General features: G+C 45.0%; 1 protein-coding gene across 1 annotated transcript in view; it reads right to left on the bottom strand.

Moving 5' to 3' along the window:
- Positions 1-1,247: 1,247 nt before the first annotated feature.
- SLC44A3 (solute carrier family 44 member 3) overlaps positions 1,248-15,502 on the bottom strand; it is a gene marked incomplete at both ends in the record, with an annotated part of 59,576 nt that continues 45,321 nt past the window's right edge. The window contains 3 exons of the mRNA XM_084242439.1: positions 1,248-1,349; positions 2,430-2,666; positions 3,763-3,900. Of these exons, the coding sequence (XP_084098565.1) occupies positions 1,248-1,349; positions 2,430-2,666; positions 3,763-3,900 (477 nt within the window). The remainder of the gene's footprint in view (positions 1,350-2,429; positions 2,667-3,762; positions 3,901-15,502) is intronic.

Here is a 15,502-nt window from a genome sequence, read left to right as displayed (position 1 = left end):
CTGGAACCCTCGGTGGCTTTTTCAGGCTTTTATTGAGATTTTCACATCATTTGTAGTGCAGAAACCAGGTGCACGACAGGCAGGGGGTCGGGGGCCTAGGAACCTGCCTGCCAATGAGCCCCCCAGCAAATCACTCATTCTGTGCTCTCTGCACTGTCCCATGGCATCTGCCTTGCTGCTGCTGGCATCCCCGTAACGCCACCTTTATATGCCCAGCCTCTCAGCCCAGGTGCGCCCACTTATGATGCCCATGCCTTACTCCAGGTGTCTGCCAACAGGTACACATGTAAGCCCACAAGTGTGGATCTTAGACACCAATGGCGGGAGGGTGAAAAATCCTGACAATTTCTACTTACCCTACACCCTTACATAAAGAAGATTGCCAGCTGAACTAATTCAATGGTGCAGTTTAAGAAAAGAGTCATGGGGGGGGGGGTTGCAACTGTATGGGGAATATAAAAATAAAATTTATTATTTAAAAAAAAAAAAGAGTCACAATTTATATTTGTTAAGGAAACCTAAGTTGACATGTTGCTTCTCGCTATCTTTGAAGAGGGATCTATTGCACTACTTGCACAGGCAAATTAAACCAGATCCACACTTCTGTTAGGTGAGTAGGTGATTTGGTTTACCCACTCATCTAACTGAAGAGACTGCCAATCAACATGTTAAATGTCCCAATTTGTTTAAAATTCTAAGAAGTTTTAAACTTTTTAAATCTCTGGGGATGGTGGAAAAACACTTCTCCAGAATTGTTTGTGAATTTGTAAGAGGTGGACTTGTACTTTTAACAAATTGAACTCCTATCTGGTTAAACTCTGTTTTATATGATGCCTATCAGTGTCATTCTGGTTAAACTTTTGGTTTTTATTGTCACTAAGAATTGTATTTTGACATGTTATGCATAATTACATGACTGGATGAGCAGGGAAAAGTCCTCTATTAACATTCCAGAGATTTCTGCTGAGAAATGTTGATTTATTGGCTGTGAGTAGGAGTGTGCTTTTCATTGGTGCCCTGAAATGATTTTTCACATAGAGTGCTTTTTAATTAATGCATATAAACATGGCCTCAAAAGGTTTTCTATCCTAGTTGGTAGAAAAAGGTTGTAGACTTAAATCGTTCTAATTTGTAACATGATCAGACAGTAATGACAAATAATGAAGAATAGGGTCCTTTGGGCCTTATTTATTCTGTGAATGACTCTTGAAAGATGCTGTTTCCAGGCACAAATGTCTGATATATTCCTAACTCATAATCGGCCGGAGTTCTGTGCCCTCTTCCTTTGATGGGTTCTTGTCTTTCTGTGCCCCTACACCATTTAATTTGTGGATCCTTTTTATGAAACTCTAAAAAACAAAAGAATGAGTTAGACCAGTTTTCTTATATCTGCGCTGTTGGCAACCATTTACTTGACCATATCATTTCAGGGAATCTAATCCTTAAAAAACCTTTTCCTGTTGAATTAAAACATCTTGGTGGGATAAAGGGTGGGGGGGTGTATATCTCAAACTGGGTTTTTAATCAGAGAAGTGTCCACCAGAATGGAGACTTGGTTAGCTTTCTACCCACCATCAGAAATATTTTCTCTAGGGTACATACAAATAAAATGCCATTTTGTTTTATATGGAGAAGGGTGAGGAAACATTTAATTATAAAGCCGTAGAAGTGCTTGTTAAACTTCAGTGCCCTACTGAAGAGTGCTTTGAATGCTCTGTTTAAAAGCATAATGGCTAGGTTTTATGGCAATAGAATGAAAGAAAATTATTAAGACGTCAGTTGACCCAGACAAGAGCAAGAGATGAGACTTCATTCAGCTGTTACCATATCCCTGTCTGCCTGGATAAGGCAAATAAGCAACAACTGTGGCAAAAGCTGTTGGAAACAGCTGCCTGCTATTTCCAGATAAAAGCAGTAGGGGGGGTTTACAAGGGTGTGGCTCTTGTCACGTTGGTGTGTGCTGGCTAACAAAGGGCCTGGGGTCGAAGATCTATCAGTGCTGGCACAAGAAGTGTTTAGTCTAGACTGGAGCACATGCTCCCTACAATCTGACAGATGTGACCTGATGCTTGGGGATGTGAAAATGCTTTTGAGAAAGATCAACTGTTAAGCCTGCAGCCCTCCTAGAGGCCAACCAAGTCATCAGCACCAAAGGGATTTGACTGCTTCTGTGTCCAGAACATTTTGATCCATGTGCTCAGTGCTCATGCTCAGCTTCACTTTTCCCCAGGGAGGTTTCCACAAGGGATATGGGTTCAGCCCTGGAAAGTGGAGCCCAGATGTCCTGAGGACATTCAAGCTATGGATGGAGAATCATGGACCCTTGGGAGAGAAAATGAGTCTGGGTATGTGCCTCCTTTATGTGCAAGTCTTCAACATTTGCAATTGTGAGGATGGAGATTTCAACAGGGAATGAAATGTCTGCTTACCAAAAACTCTTGGTCCATAAAGTAGGGCTTTTCCGATGATCCATCATTTGTTTCCAAGTCAACAGCAAAACATAGAAAAAGTGCGTCCAGCACAGTTTCAAACACAGATAAAAAGCTATGGGCTACTAAGTAAGCAAAAAAAGCAACCAAGAGTAGTGGGATTGCCCACACCTGGAGCACACGGTTGTAGTTGAAGGCCATCAGCCCTCCGAAAACAGTGAAGCACACCACCAGCACCTGGCAAGACCGGATATGGTTGAAAAACTTTATAAATTGGTTGGTTAGAATATCTTTTTTTTTTTTTAAAGATTTACTCATGCATACAAGAACTAGGGTACAGGCCAGCGGGGGGTGGATGAGAGGATTCACCAGAGACAGTGGGGAACAGAACAGGTGGATCTACTGAAATACATTGCTGAGGGGAGCAGCCGGTGAGGCAGGAGAGGTCTGCTGCACCATGTGGGTAGCTCCCTGGCCTGGGATCAAACTCGTGCTACAGTGGCTAAGGATAGCTTCAGAGTTCTGAGACTTAACCCCTTGTGCCACCAAGGAGGCCCTTGGTTAGATATCTTCGAAAAGTCTTTAGTCAAAGGTACCACATTACAAGTAATAGTTTCATCTACATGCCTGAAGAAGAAAAAAATGAGAAGCTAGAGTACCAAGAGAAAACCCAGTTAAATTGGAGAGATGAACATAAGTACTTCCAATTTCTGTGTCTAGATTTTGGCTTTGTGTAGATGGAACAACAGCCTCACCAAGGTGTTCGTGTGTTTTTCACTTAGTACTACAAAAAGGATCATTTGAAAAATAACATGTCACTTTTTAACAATATTGCAGCAATCTGTTGAGTGGACGTACACTAGTTTAATGTGTGACTTTTTGTTTGTTTACCCTGGGGTTTAATCAGATGGGCTTCCCAGTGCTGGGGTGGGGAGACAAAAAGATGAGTCAATTCTTTACTAGGAAACTAATATTTCCAGGATCCTGATGACCAACCATGATGACATACTTCTGTATCAGACAAAAGAGACCCACTGGAGTCCTCATTGCCCTTGGGCATCCACAAAGGTGGACGTGAATGTCTGCATGCTACTTCATTCAAAAAACAGAGTCATTGCTTATCACATGATTAGAAAGAAGCTCATCAGCAATTATGTGTTCCTTCTAAGAAACACAGGGTCTCCCTTACAGAATTGAGGATTAAATGAGAGAATGAGACACAGCATCTACTACAGAGTAAGCACTCCAGAAATATTAGTTCTCTTTCCAAATCTTGTTTCAGGCTTAACTTTGGAATCCCAAGTTCCTTTATTATTTTGTGAAGACATCTCACCTTTCCTAGAAAAATTATGAAGTCTCCAAAGCAATTAACAGATGTCAAATGACTTGAATTCTTGGATAAGAGCTTGAATGCATCTTTTGCTGATGTGCAAAAATCTGTCCCATTAATGGCAGTTGTAGTGTATGCATTCTGAAAAAAGAAAGACTATGGTTAAAAAGAGGATTGTTCTTGTTGTTTTAAAGACAGTATCAATACAGAATATTTGCAAATTAGTGAAAGATAGTTACTGTAAAACCACCAATTCTACCCCCAATAAGTCATTTCATTTTCAAAGTCCCTTCCAGTCTCTGAAATATATCTAGTTGTAGTAAATGGAAAAGAGAAATAAGTACTGCTGGTTAATGTGATGGATAATAATGGGATAGTAATGGAATAATAATCCCAGTATAAACATGGGAATGATGGGTGAGGCATATGCTAATTTTTAAAGCACAGCAGTGTCTGAGGGCAAGAAGAGAAGTCTAAGTGCTTGAAACAAAGCAAACTAATGATTGATGAGAGTCGAACTCAAAGATTGGCGGCCTTGGACTTAGTAATGGCTTTAAGGGGTTGGGGCTGGGGATTTCACCCCTTAGGGTTAAGAGATAAGGCTCAGGTCCTTGCCAGGGAACTGAGCTCTCTGCCCAGATTTGAGATTTGTATTCAATTCACTCTATCAGCCTTCCTAGGAAGGTGGTAAAGAAAGGCACTGTCCGGCCTGGGACCATACCATCATTAGAGTCTGAGAAGAAGCAAAGTAAAACCATTTTCCCCTCAGGCGAAGGAATGGTGGCATCCAACTAACAACAACCTTTGAAGAAAATGACGTATTCACAGGGAAAATGCACAGGTGACTGAAGGTAATGAATTGCACAATAAACAAACACCTGTACACGGAGAACAATCTGAAGTAAGGTATTCAAGGAAGTATATTTAAAATGTTAAGGAAATCATGAAAGGAACAGTGGCCATAAGGAATGAACACTTTCTGTGAAAAATGAAGAGGGAGAGTAGACAACAAATCAAAAAAAATTCTAGGAATGAAAATATCAAAATTAAAATTAACTTAAATTTTTAAAATTAAAATTTAAAGAGCACAGTGCCAGTATTATGTATTGATTTTCCTTTCTACAGCAAACATTTTCACGATTTTTATCATTTTAATTTTTAACAAATACATGAAGTTTCTGGGTCATTTTTCAAAAAAATATCTTCCTCTTCTGACTGGCTGTAAGGGCAGGAACAGAGCACCGAGCAGGTTTTCTAGGATCCAGCAGACCGGGTAAAGGAGGAGTCAGAGTCCTCAGTGGTTTTTTGCAGGTCTTTTATTGGGATTACCAGGTACACGGCAGGCAGGGGTGCTGGGGGAAGGGGAGGCTGGCAGGCCTCCCAGCCCCCAGCAAGTCTTCACTCTATCTGGGCTCTCCAGCGTTCTCTGCATCTCTCTCGGCTTCCCTTCGTTCTCGGCTTCTTGGCTTCTGCTTTGGCTTCTATTGGCGTCCCTGTGATGCTGCCCTTAAAAGCACAGTCTTAGCCCAGGTGAATCCCATCTACCTATGCCCACACCCTACTCCAGGTGTCTGCCATCGGGCATGCATGCAGGGCCACAAGGATCCATCATCTATCCTGATGACGGGAGGGCAGAAAAGCCTGACATTTTTCCTTACCCTACACTGGCTATGTGATCATTTCAAAATTATCTATTTTTGAGTTTCCCCTTGAAAGTCTTTAAAATGCTACTTGCTCAGCAGTTTCCAACAAAGAATTTGATAACTTTCCTGGGATACACTGAGAAACTACCCGTGTGGGTTTCTTGTCATTCCTTTTGGTTTGATAAAGGATGAATGTTTTTAATCTGAGGATATAAAGATTAACCCTTTCATACACCCATTGAAAAATATTATAAGGAAACTAATTTGGAGTCTATTGTAGTAACCCAGCCCTCAGGGATGCAATCTTCATCAGAGCAAGTGAAAGAGGAGATGGGAGGACCAAAGAGTACGGGGTTAAGGGAGTAAAATGAACTGACCCACTTTACCAAATTCACTCTTCCCCAAGCCAACTGCAGAGGAACTCAGCCTCACAGGACTAGGTCCACACATTCCCACAGGACACGGAGCTTGCCTTAGAGGCAGCTTCTAGATGCCAGATGAAGTCTCTGCAGAAACGTCTTACTATTATGCCACAAAAAGTTTGGTTTCTGACTTAGAATGCATGTGAAATTTGCTTTTAAAATCCCAAACCAGCTATTTTTTTTAAGATTTATTTATTTATGCATACAAGAACTGGGGTGTAAGCCAGAGGTACAGGGGGTGAGAGGATTCACCAGAGACAGAATGGGGAGCAGAACAGGCAGACTGACTGAAATACACTGCTGAGGGGAGCAGCGGGTGAGACAAGGAGAGGTCTGCTGCTCCATGTGGGTCATCTCCCTGGTAGGGGATAGAACTTATGCTGCAGTGGCTGCGGATAGCTTCATAGCGTTGTCTTTAATCCCTGCACTACCAGGGAAGCCCCCCAAACCAGCTATTGGCGGAAAGCCTCAGTTAGGGGACTTTGGTATTGAGCAGGGATGTGAAAACTCATTCGCTCATTATTTAAGCATCGTCAATCATCGGAGGTTCTCAGAGCCTTAATGTCGGATTTGTTAAACCTGATGTGCCTTTGTAGGGTGGGTGGGCGAAGAATGGCATAATTATTCTTTTATAGACTACAAACCAAGATCTAGAGCATTCCCCCAGATCCCCTGCTGAATTAAAGCGCTTCTTAATTTTTTCCCCTTCAACTTGCTGGACATTACACTAGCAATTTTCATTAGAACAAAATGCTATTTAAAGATTGGTGGTTAAGGTAAGCACAAGTTCTGCAGCCAGACAATCTCTGGGTTCAAATCCCTGTTCTACCACCAACTGGTTGTTGGTCTTGGACAAATGATTTACCCTTACTCAGACCTCAATCTCCTGTCTATAAAGTGAGTTACTGCACTAACTGCAAAGGGCTGTTGGGAGGATTAAAAGGACATATTCCCTATAAAGCATTTAGCAAAGGGCCCAGCACACAGAAAGCAGGTAATAAAGGGTGGTTATTCATCCAAACCTCATCAAAGATGATCTCATTTACAACTGGGAGAGGCAGCTCTTGAAGCACCATGGAGGTGCAGAGGGGCCTTCTGGTTCCAGGGGCTTTCATCTCTCACATTCGCAGGGACCTGGCAAGGGCCGGCCTTTCCAGTTGGACCCCATGGGGTTTTGCTGTCCAGAACTGCCCACACATGCTGCCCTGCTCTGTCCCCAGCTCCTCACCCCATCATTTCCCCCCCCTCTAAAGCCCTCCTCTTGTGTACTTTCTCTCTCATACTGGAACTACAGTTTTTGTAGGGACATCCCCCCCTTACAGACTGCAGCTTTTTAGTCAACTCAGCACCATGACTTATAAGCAATAAAAATAGATTTTGCTCCTAGACTGAAATGATTAAAGGTTAAAATGGTACTTTCTCATGCATATGTTGATGCCACAGATTTTTTTGGGATCCATAACCATTGATCTTTTCTTTAATGTATCAGGCCTCTTGAAGGAAGGCATTTAAACCACTCTGACAGGGAAATTATACATGCCTTCCTGCAGTTACTGTACCACCAGCACTTTACCACAAGGTTCAACCCCAAATGCAACCCAGAGACCTAGAATTAATGTCTGAATAAATAGCTGGAGGAGGGAAGAATCACTCAAGATGCAGGAAATGGAGTGAAAATTTCTGCAGTTTCAGCATAAGCTAATTTATACTTATTCTGAGTAGAAGCTGCTTCCCTTTCAGGCGTTTGGAAGTGGGACTGCAGAGAATGTTCGAAGCTGTGAGTCCTTGCTCTGAGCATTTGGATTTGAGTGGACTGACAGAATAATAGTGAGCAGCAGGCCCCACGATGTGGAGCAAAGACTGGAGAACATAAAGATTAGTAGCACAGTCAGCTGTGAAAAATTAATCAGGGGAACCTGAAGGCTATTTATTTATTTATTTATTTATGCATACAAGAACTGGAGTACAGGACAGAGGTGTGTGTGTGTGGGGGGGTGGGGGCAGGGGTGAGAGGATTCACCAGAGACAGAGTGGGGAACAGAACAGGCAGATCTACTGATATACACTGCTGAGGGGAGCAGTGGGTGAGGCAGGAGAGGTCTGCTGGACCATGTAGGTAGCTCCCTGGCCAGCTGGGGGATCGAACTTGTGCTGCAGAGGCTGCGGATAGCTTCACAGTGCTGTGCTTAACTCCTCGCGCCACTAGGGAGGCCCCTGAAGGCTAATCTTTAAGTAAGGAAAGGAGGGAGCACTGTGAGGATCTTCATTTAATATCAGATAGAAAGCATTGTGCGTGTTTCTTTAGCTCCACCAAACAGTGGCTCTCTGACTCATTCAGACTTTTCTGCAGGAAAACATTTACTTTGAGCTACACTTTATGCTTTTCTTTCCAAAAGGTTCACGATATAAAGCTGTGCCATTAAAAAGAACTGAGGAAGTGGCAGAAGGGTTTAGTGGAAGGAGGCTGGCTTCTAATCACGCTGTGTGGCCTCAACTAAATAATGTAACTGCTCAGGTGCCCCCTTCCACAGCTTGGGGAAGGTGCCTGCCAGCTCTGAAGTCCCATGCTAAAGGGGCTGGATCAGGCATCCTGCTATTAGCATCTTATCTGATCTCATCTGTTTCTCACACAACATGGAGAAATAATCACCATGGGTGTTACTATCCCCACTTTATTTACAGAACCTTGTGATTATTGATGAAATACAAAAGAGCTCTAGATTCACTTTTAGGTAACAGAAGTTGGAGCCGGGCGTGGTGGCGCGCGCCTGTAGTCCCAGCTACTCGGGAGGCTGAGGCTGGAGGATCGCTTGAGCCCAGGAGTTCTGGGCTGCAGTGCGCTATGCCGATCGGGTGTCCGCACTAAGTTCGGCATCAATATGGTGACCTCCCGGGAGCGGGGGACCACCAGGTTGCCTAAGGAGGGGTGAACCGGCCCAGGTCGGAAACGGAGCAGGTCAAAACTCCCGTGCTGATCAGTAGTGGGATCGCGCCTGTGAATAGCCACTGCACTCCAGCCTGGGCAACATAGCGAGACCCCGTCTCTTAAAAAAAAAAGAAAAAAAAAAAAAAAAAAAAAAAAAAAAAGAAACAGAAGTTGGATCACCTCTTGAATTGACTTTGAGAGTTATCCAAGAATGCTAGCCTCAACTTTGACACAGAAAGAACCGTTTCGCTCCTTAAGTCATCTCTGAAGCCAGCACAGTTCTGTCCTGTGTCTGTCAGCTAAGGCACCCATTTGTCCTGCCATTAAACTAAAGTGGTTCCTTCTCTCGGTGGCGGAACTGTGAACCGAGGTCCTGTTGACTCTTCAAAAAGGTAAACAAAGTTTCTCTGCCATACTGCAGGAAAGGCCTTCGCCCAAAACCATGCCATGAATAACCACCTTTATTTCTGGGATGTCTTCTGATATTTATTAATGAAAAATAAAATGAGAGCTACCAAAACCTGAGAAACTGGGTGGTGAATAAGTAGCACTGATACCACTTTCCTCCAGAATGAAAGAAATACAGTGAAATCTGAGCTCAGATACGTCTGCACACATCTCAGGATCCCTCCTTGAAGCTACAGTAAAACCCACAGAAGCAGCCCCAAGCCAGTCTCATCTGGAGCTGTGTTTTGATCACAAACACATGCAGAAGGAGGCGGAGCAGATACAGCCTCTGGGCCTCGTGTTCACCTTCAGATGTCAGGAGTTCACCGGTCACAGTGACTAAAGTCCAGCGAGATGTGGCTAAGAGCCCTGCCAGTGCCCTCCAGGCTGGGGTCAGGCGGGACGCGGTGGAGGAGGGGACCCGCTTTGCCGCCCCTGCTGCTGCTGATAAAGCCAGGTGCACACAGTGCTGTCTTGTTTGTTCTTTTTTGATTCCTTTGTTGTTTGCTTATTTTGTTTAGAATAATGTCTTCATTACTTTCATACTCATTATAAAAAAAAAAATCAAGCCACACATACACAAAGAAAATCACTCTATTTCCTCTCCTCAGAAATAACCATTGCAAACATCTCGTGGACCTCACGCCAACATTTCTCTGTGAATATACACAGATGGAAGGAAGGAGGGACGGACAAGCATAAGTTATAAATGGAACCATACTCTATATGGTATTTTATTTTTGTAAAGATTTATTTATTTATGCATACAAGAAGTGGGGCGGGTAGGCCAGAGGTGCGGGGGTGGGGGAGAGACAGAGTGGGGAGCTGAGGACTGACTGACTGAGGGGAGCAGCGGGGGAGACAGGAGAGGTCTACTGCGCCATGTGGGTCAGTTCCCTGGCCAGGATCAAACTCAAACTCAGTGCTGCAGTGGCTATAGATAGCTTCATAGTGCTGACAACCCCTTGCGCCACCAGGGAGGCCCCTCTACATGATATTTTAAATAGAAGTACTAATGCTAATTTGACATCCACAAGAAGAAAATGAAACTGAAGGAATATTTAATTTCAAGCTAATATATCTTCACACATAGACTTAGATTTCTAAAAAGTCTTTTGAAAATTATTATGAAAAAATGTTAGAAGGTTAGAATGCTACTTTTTTTTAACACTGTGTTCAAAGTTTCGGTGGCCTGGATGGTAAAAGATGAGTCATCTCATACTTTCTCCTACCTCCTGATTTTAGTGAGGTTATTATTATGAATTTGCCAGGGGTTTGAACATGTAGAGGCTTTTAGGTGATGACAATCTTAGTTTCTTAGTGAAGTGTACCCAGAACACTGTGCCTGATACCTCACACACCTGCTCTGTGCCAGGAGCACTTCACACCATCCTAGGCCCTTGAGGTCCCTCTGCTACAGATGCTGTTCCCTCTGCCCTTCCAGCCTTAGGGTTCCTCTGTTGCAGATGCTGTTCCCTCTGCCCTTCCAGGCTTAGGGTTCCTCAGCTGCAGATGCTGTTTCCAGGCCCTCCTATTCAATCATCCTGCCATCCTTGGGCTAGTATGGAGGATGTGTTTTGGGGATTGGGTCAGAGCACTGAGCTGGGGTGCAGACTTGAATTCCTGGGGCCTAACTAAGTTTCTCTTTGCCATTGATGGAGGCAAGACATGGGCACAGCAGATGGGCCCTGAGCGTCTTTCTCTACTCACTGACATGCATCCTGATGAAGAAGTCATTTGGCCTCAGCTGTCTCACTCCTAGATGAATGTAAATCTAGCAAATGCTTTTTCCTGCTCCACCCCAATGCCAACTGACCCAGTCTGTAAAAGGCAAAAGGAGAGGGAAGATAAGACCACTTGAAGAAATGTCAATGCCTGGATTCCACGCCAAAACTTTTAGGAACTTTCTAGCCCCACCTAGATAAGGAAGCTAATTGAACCAACATTCTCTGAATTGCTGCCTCTCTTTTCACAGAACTTGTTTCTTATATTAGAGCCCAGGAACAGAAATGCGAACGGCATGAGGCTGTCCAGCTCGCCCTGACATGTGTGGGGTGGTTTGCTTGGCTCTCTTGACTTGCTTTTTTTTCCCTCATGTATTTTCTCCTTTCCAGCCTCTCTGCATTCCCCATTCAACCACTACTCGGGCCCTGTATTCTTCCAGGTGGGGTTAGTGGAGCTGGCGAGGGTAGGGGCAGACTGACATCCAGCCTGTAACTTTTAGTAGCTTTTGCTTTCGAAATGTTAAGCTTCTTAAGCCCTTACAACCAGGGGAGGGTGAAGGAAGAGAATTCCTGATATGAACCCAATGTCCTCTCCACCCCCAGATTACAAAATGAGACTCCCCTGGGTTGGGAGGAAAAAGAGATCTGTGAGTCCTGGCCAGGGGTTCAGGTCTGCTTTTTCAGCAGGGCATGGAGAAGTGGTGGGACTCTCAAAGGTTGTGCCTGCTCCTGGGGCTTCGGTTTGTCTGAGAGGGGACTCCAGAGCCTTCAGTGTAATGACCAGAGCAGTTCCAGACAAAGGGCGACATTCAGTCACCCTACCATTAGCACACCCCGGCAGGCAAGGGCCTTGCAAAATATTCCTGCTTTCCAAGTGGGGCCTGAAGAAGCAATGCAGATGGAAGATGAATGTCTGGACAGCAACCTAGCTGGGGGCACCTGACACCTGGTGTTTCCTCCTGGGGAGAGGGCCCGATAATAACAAATTAAATTTTCTGTCTGTCTTTGGAAAGGGAACTCAAAATCAGAAATGAGGTTAAAGGCCTCCCTGGTGGCGCAGGGGTTAAAAACAGAACTATCAAGCTATGCAGTTTGATTTCCAGCCACCAGAGAGCTAAACCACATGGTGCAGCAGACCTCTCCTGTCTCACCCGCTGCTCCCCTCAGCAGTGTATTTCAGTCAATCTGCCTGTTCTGCTCCCCACTCTCTCTGGTGAAGCCTCTCACCCTCTGACCCCCACTGCACCACTGGCTTAAACCCCAGTTCTTACATATATAAATAAATCGATCTTAAAAAAAAAAAAAAAGGGGAAAAGAAAGAAATGAGGTCGAGAGACATGGTACAGTATTTCCTGCACATCTGAGTTTGTGGCTGAGATTCACATGCATGTGAAAGTTAATAATGAGACTCAGGGCCCAGCAGCCCAGAGCCGGATGAGATCTCAGCTCCAGCACACGAATTAAGGACTGCTGCATCAAAGGGCCTTTTATTTTCTCAACTACTGTGACTCACACCTCTTTCCACTTTTTTTCTTTTCTTTTTATGAAGTCCATCTTCCCTTCTAAAGAGCCTCCTGCAGGAGGCTCCCACCTGACTGTGCCCACCGAGGATGGAGGCCCAGCCTCCATGGCTCGGCAGGCAGGGCAGCTACTGCAGGGGAGAGCACAGGAGGAGTCTGAGCCTGCCAGGATGCCACGTCCAACACTGGACCCCAGAGCCCAGTGTTTTCACAGAAACCTGCTTCCTTATTTACAAGGAAATTGGATTTTGCTGACTCCAAAGGTGGTTTTTCCAAAACACAGGCCATCTCTTTCAGCCTATTTCAGAGTACCTAGGACTTGTCAGGGCGGAAGGCACAAAGAACATTAAAGGATTGCTCCAGTTAAACTGGGGAGAGGTGTGTGTCAGTTAAGCAAATGGCGATTTCCTGGCTCAGATGACCTTGGAACCAGTGTTGTTGGAAACAGACCCAGATGCCCTTGCCTGGCAGTAAGGCAACTGCCCTTGACTGCTGAAAAATGGGAGTGACAAGAAAGAAACTGGGGGTCTCCCTGCTGGCGCAAGGGTTAAGACACAACCTATGAAGAAATCCGCAGCCTCTGCAGCACGAGTTCGATCCCCAGCCAGGGAGGTGACCCACATGGCGCAGCAGACCTCTCCTGTCTCGCCCGCTGCTCCCCTCAGTAGTGTACTTCGGTCAGTCTGCCTGTTCTGTTCGCCACTCTGTCTCTGGTGAATCCTCACACCCTCCCATGCATCTGGCCTGTACCCCAGCTCTTGTATGCATAAATAAATAAATCTTTAAAAAAAAAAAAAGAAACTGGTGTTGGAGGTAGAAAAGGGGCACAAAAGGATGTGCTGTGTGAGGTATAAATCTTTCACCTCAGCCACTAGCATTTTCTGTCTCCTGTGATGGGTTTGGACATGAGTGCTGCCTTTGCATCACCATCACTTTGAGAGGGATGGGATATGGGTGTTATTCAGGATTCAGAACGGCTGCTTTTAGCAATTCAAGTCCCCTCAACAAGGCGTGAGAGCAGTGGCTCTGGATGCAGTTGGGGTAGGAAAGGGGGCTGAGTGTTCTGAGAAGCTTCCTGGGATGCAGACACATCCTGACTTGAGTAGCATTTCAGCACTGAGTTGCACTCAAATGACTCAGGGGCTCACACTTTACTGGGGTGGTGATAACAACCCCCACTTATCCAGAACCGACCTCCACATGCCAGACACAGACCTAAGAGCTTTGTAAGGATTATCTCTAACTCTGTATAGTAATCCTGTGGGTTGGGTATTGTTATGACCAATTGTTTAGTACATGATAGATTTCCAAAATTTGGTGAATGCATGAATAAATAACAGTAAGTAAACCTTTCCCATCACCAAAGAAATTAACATGTCTGGAACAGGTACTTTAACATTTGTAATGTATTAGCTCAGTTTCTACATATTGTTACTGTTTATATATATTAGCCTCTCAGCTGCCTGTGAGGTAGATGTTAAAAATCTGGCTTGATGCATGGGGAAAATGAGGCTAAGAGAAATGAATAACCTGTGCAAGATGACACAGGAAGTGGGGGAACTGTGATTCAAACCCAGTTCTGTCTGGCCCAGACTCTGCCTTCTCTCTAGTTCATCATGCTGCTGGGGGAATGGGCATGTGGTCCAGGTGCAAGTCAGGGAAGGAGTGAGGAGGATGAGCACTCATAAGATGTCAACAGTATCTTACAGAAAAAGAGAAGGCTGAGGTAAGAGGAGAGGAGAGGTGGCTTGGAGAAGGAAGCTGGGGGCTCAGTACCATTAATAAGAGGTACCCATCCTCCCTGGAACCCCAAAGTTCACATCATTCTTCTGTCCCTGTGAGCATGGACTTGGCTTCCATGTTGCCGAAGGGAGTGGGGAGGGACATAAGAGTTCTGCTTGAGGCCACCAGAGCAGCTCACATTCCTATACTGCGTGGGGTGACACACCTGCTGCCCAGGGAAGCAGAGGGCAAGGAGATACAGAACGGAAAGTAATGATCAGAAAAAGTTCTTCCCTCCATGTGACTCTCGTTGAAGCACCCCCTCTGGACAATCTGGAGTGGGTGCGCTAGGATCTCTGAAGTTCTGGGGTCTGAGTTCCTGTGGAAGGAGGTCCTAGTGGCGACCTAGGTATGAATGCTATGGGGTACTCTTGACACCCTGGCTTTGTATTTCCACAGCAGGGACCTCTTTTAGGGTGATACCTCTCATTACTTTCAGGGCAGGAGCATGACTTCAGGGTCTGGGTGATGTTTGAATGATTGGCAGAGCACAGGCTGGCTCAGCCTTAGCCATTTTCGGAGAAGTGTCTGTTCAGCTCCTCAGCTGTCAGTTTGCAAGGAGACCCCACGGCAAAGTCTCTGGAGACCTAGAAGAGGGTAGGCTGGTCTTTCTGATTCAGGGATGAAATATTAATAAGCTATTTCCGCAATGTAAACTCCAATCTGCTCTTTAGCTATTTAAGGTAGTATATTTAATCTTCATCTCTCAATTGTTCAGAATTTGGATCAGAGAGAGAGACAATGACCTGTTTGGTGTCTAAATCCCCACACTCAGCTGTTACTTTCCTCCTGTCCAACCTACAGCAGGTTGCTACTTAACCTTTCTGATCCTAAGCATCCTCATCTATTTAAAAAATAAGAGGGATAAAGATCTCTCTCACACAGGATCATCTATGAGGACGAAAGCAGCTAATATAGACGAAGCATTCAGTATAGAGCTTGGCACATGGCAGCACCCAGGATGAGCCGCATACTTTAAAGGGAGTCAAGTAACTGATGAATAAGACTCAGTTGCCTCCCAGGAGGGTTCTTCAATTGACCGAGAGCTCCCTGCCTAATTTATCCTTCCTTCCCTATAGTGAGGCGATATTCATTCGACAAATATTAATAGCCTCTCCTAGCAGGCAGAAGAATTTCAAGTCAGGAAGGACTTCAGTAGCCCACCTAAGATGGCAGCTGCTCATGTGGGCCTTATCCCCAAAGGAGGAGAGGGTGCTAAGGCCCACTGGGGTAGAGGGCATTAGGGCCCCACCCTCCTGAGCCCTGAACCTTGCAACAC

This window comes from Talpa europaea (genome assembly GCF_964194135.1).
Source record: "Talpa europaea genome assembly, chromosome: 9".
Lineage (NCBI taxonomy): Eukaryota > Metazoa > Chordata > Mammalia > Eulipotyphla > Talpidae > Talpa > Talpa europaea.
This window is presented reverse-complemented; position numbering and strand designations above follow the sequence as displayed.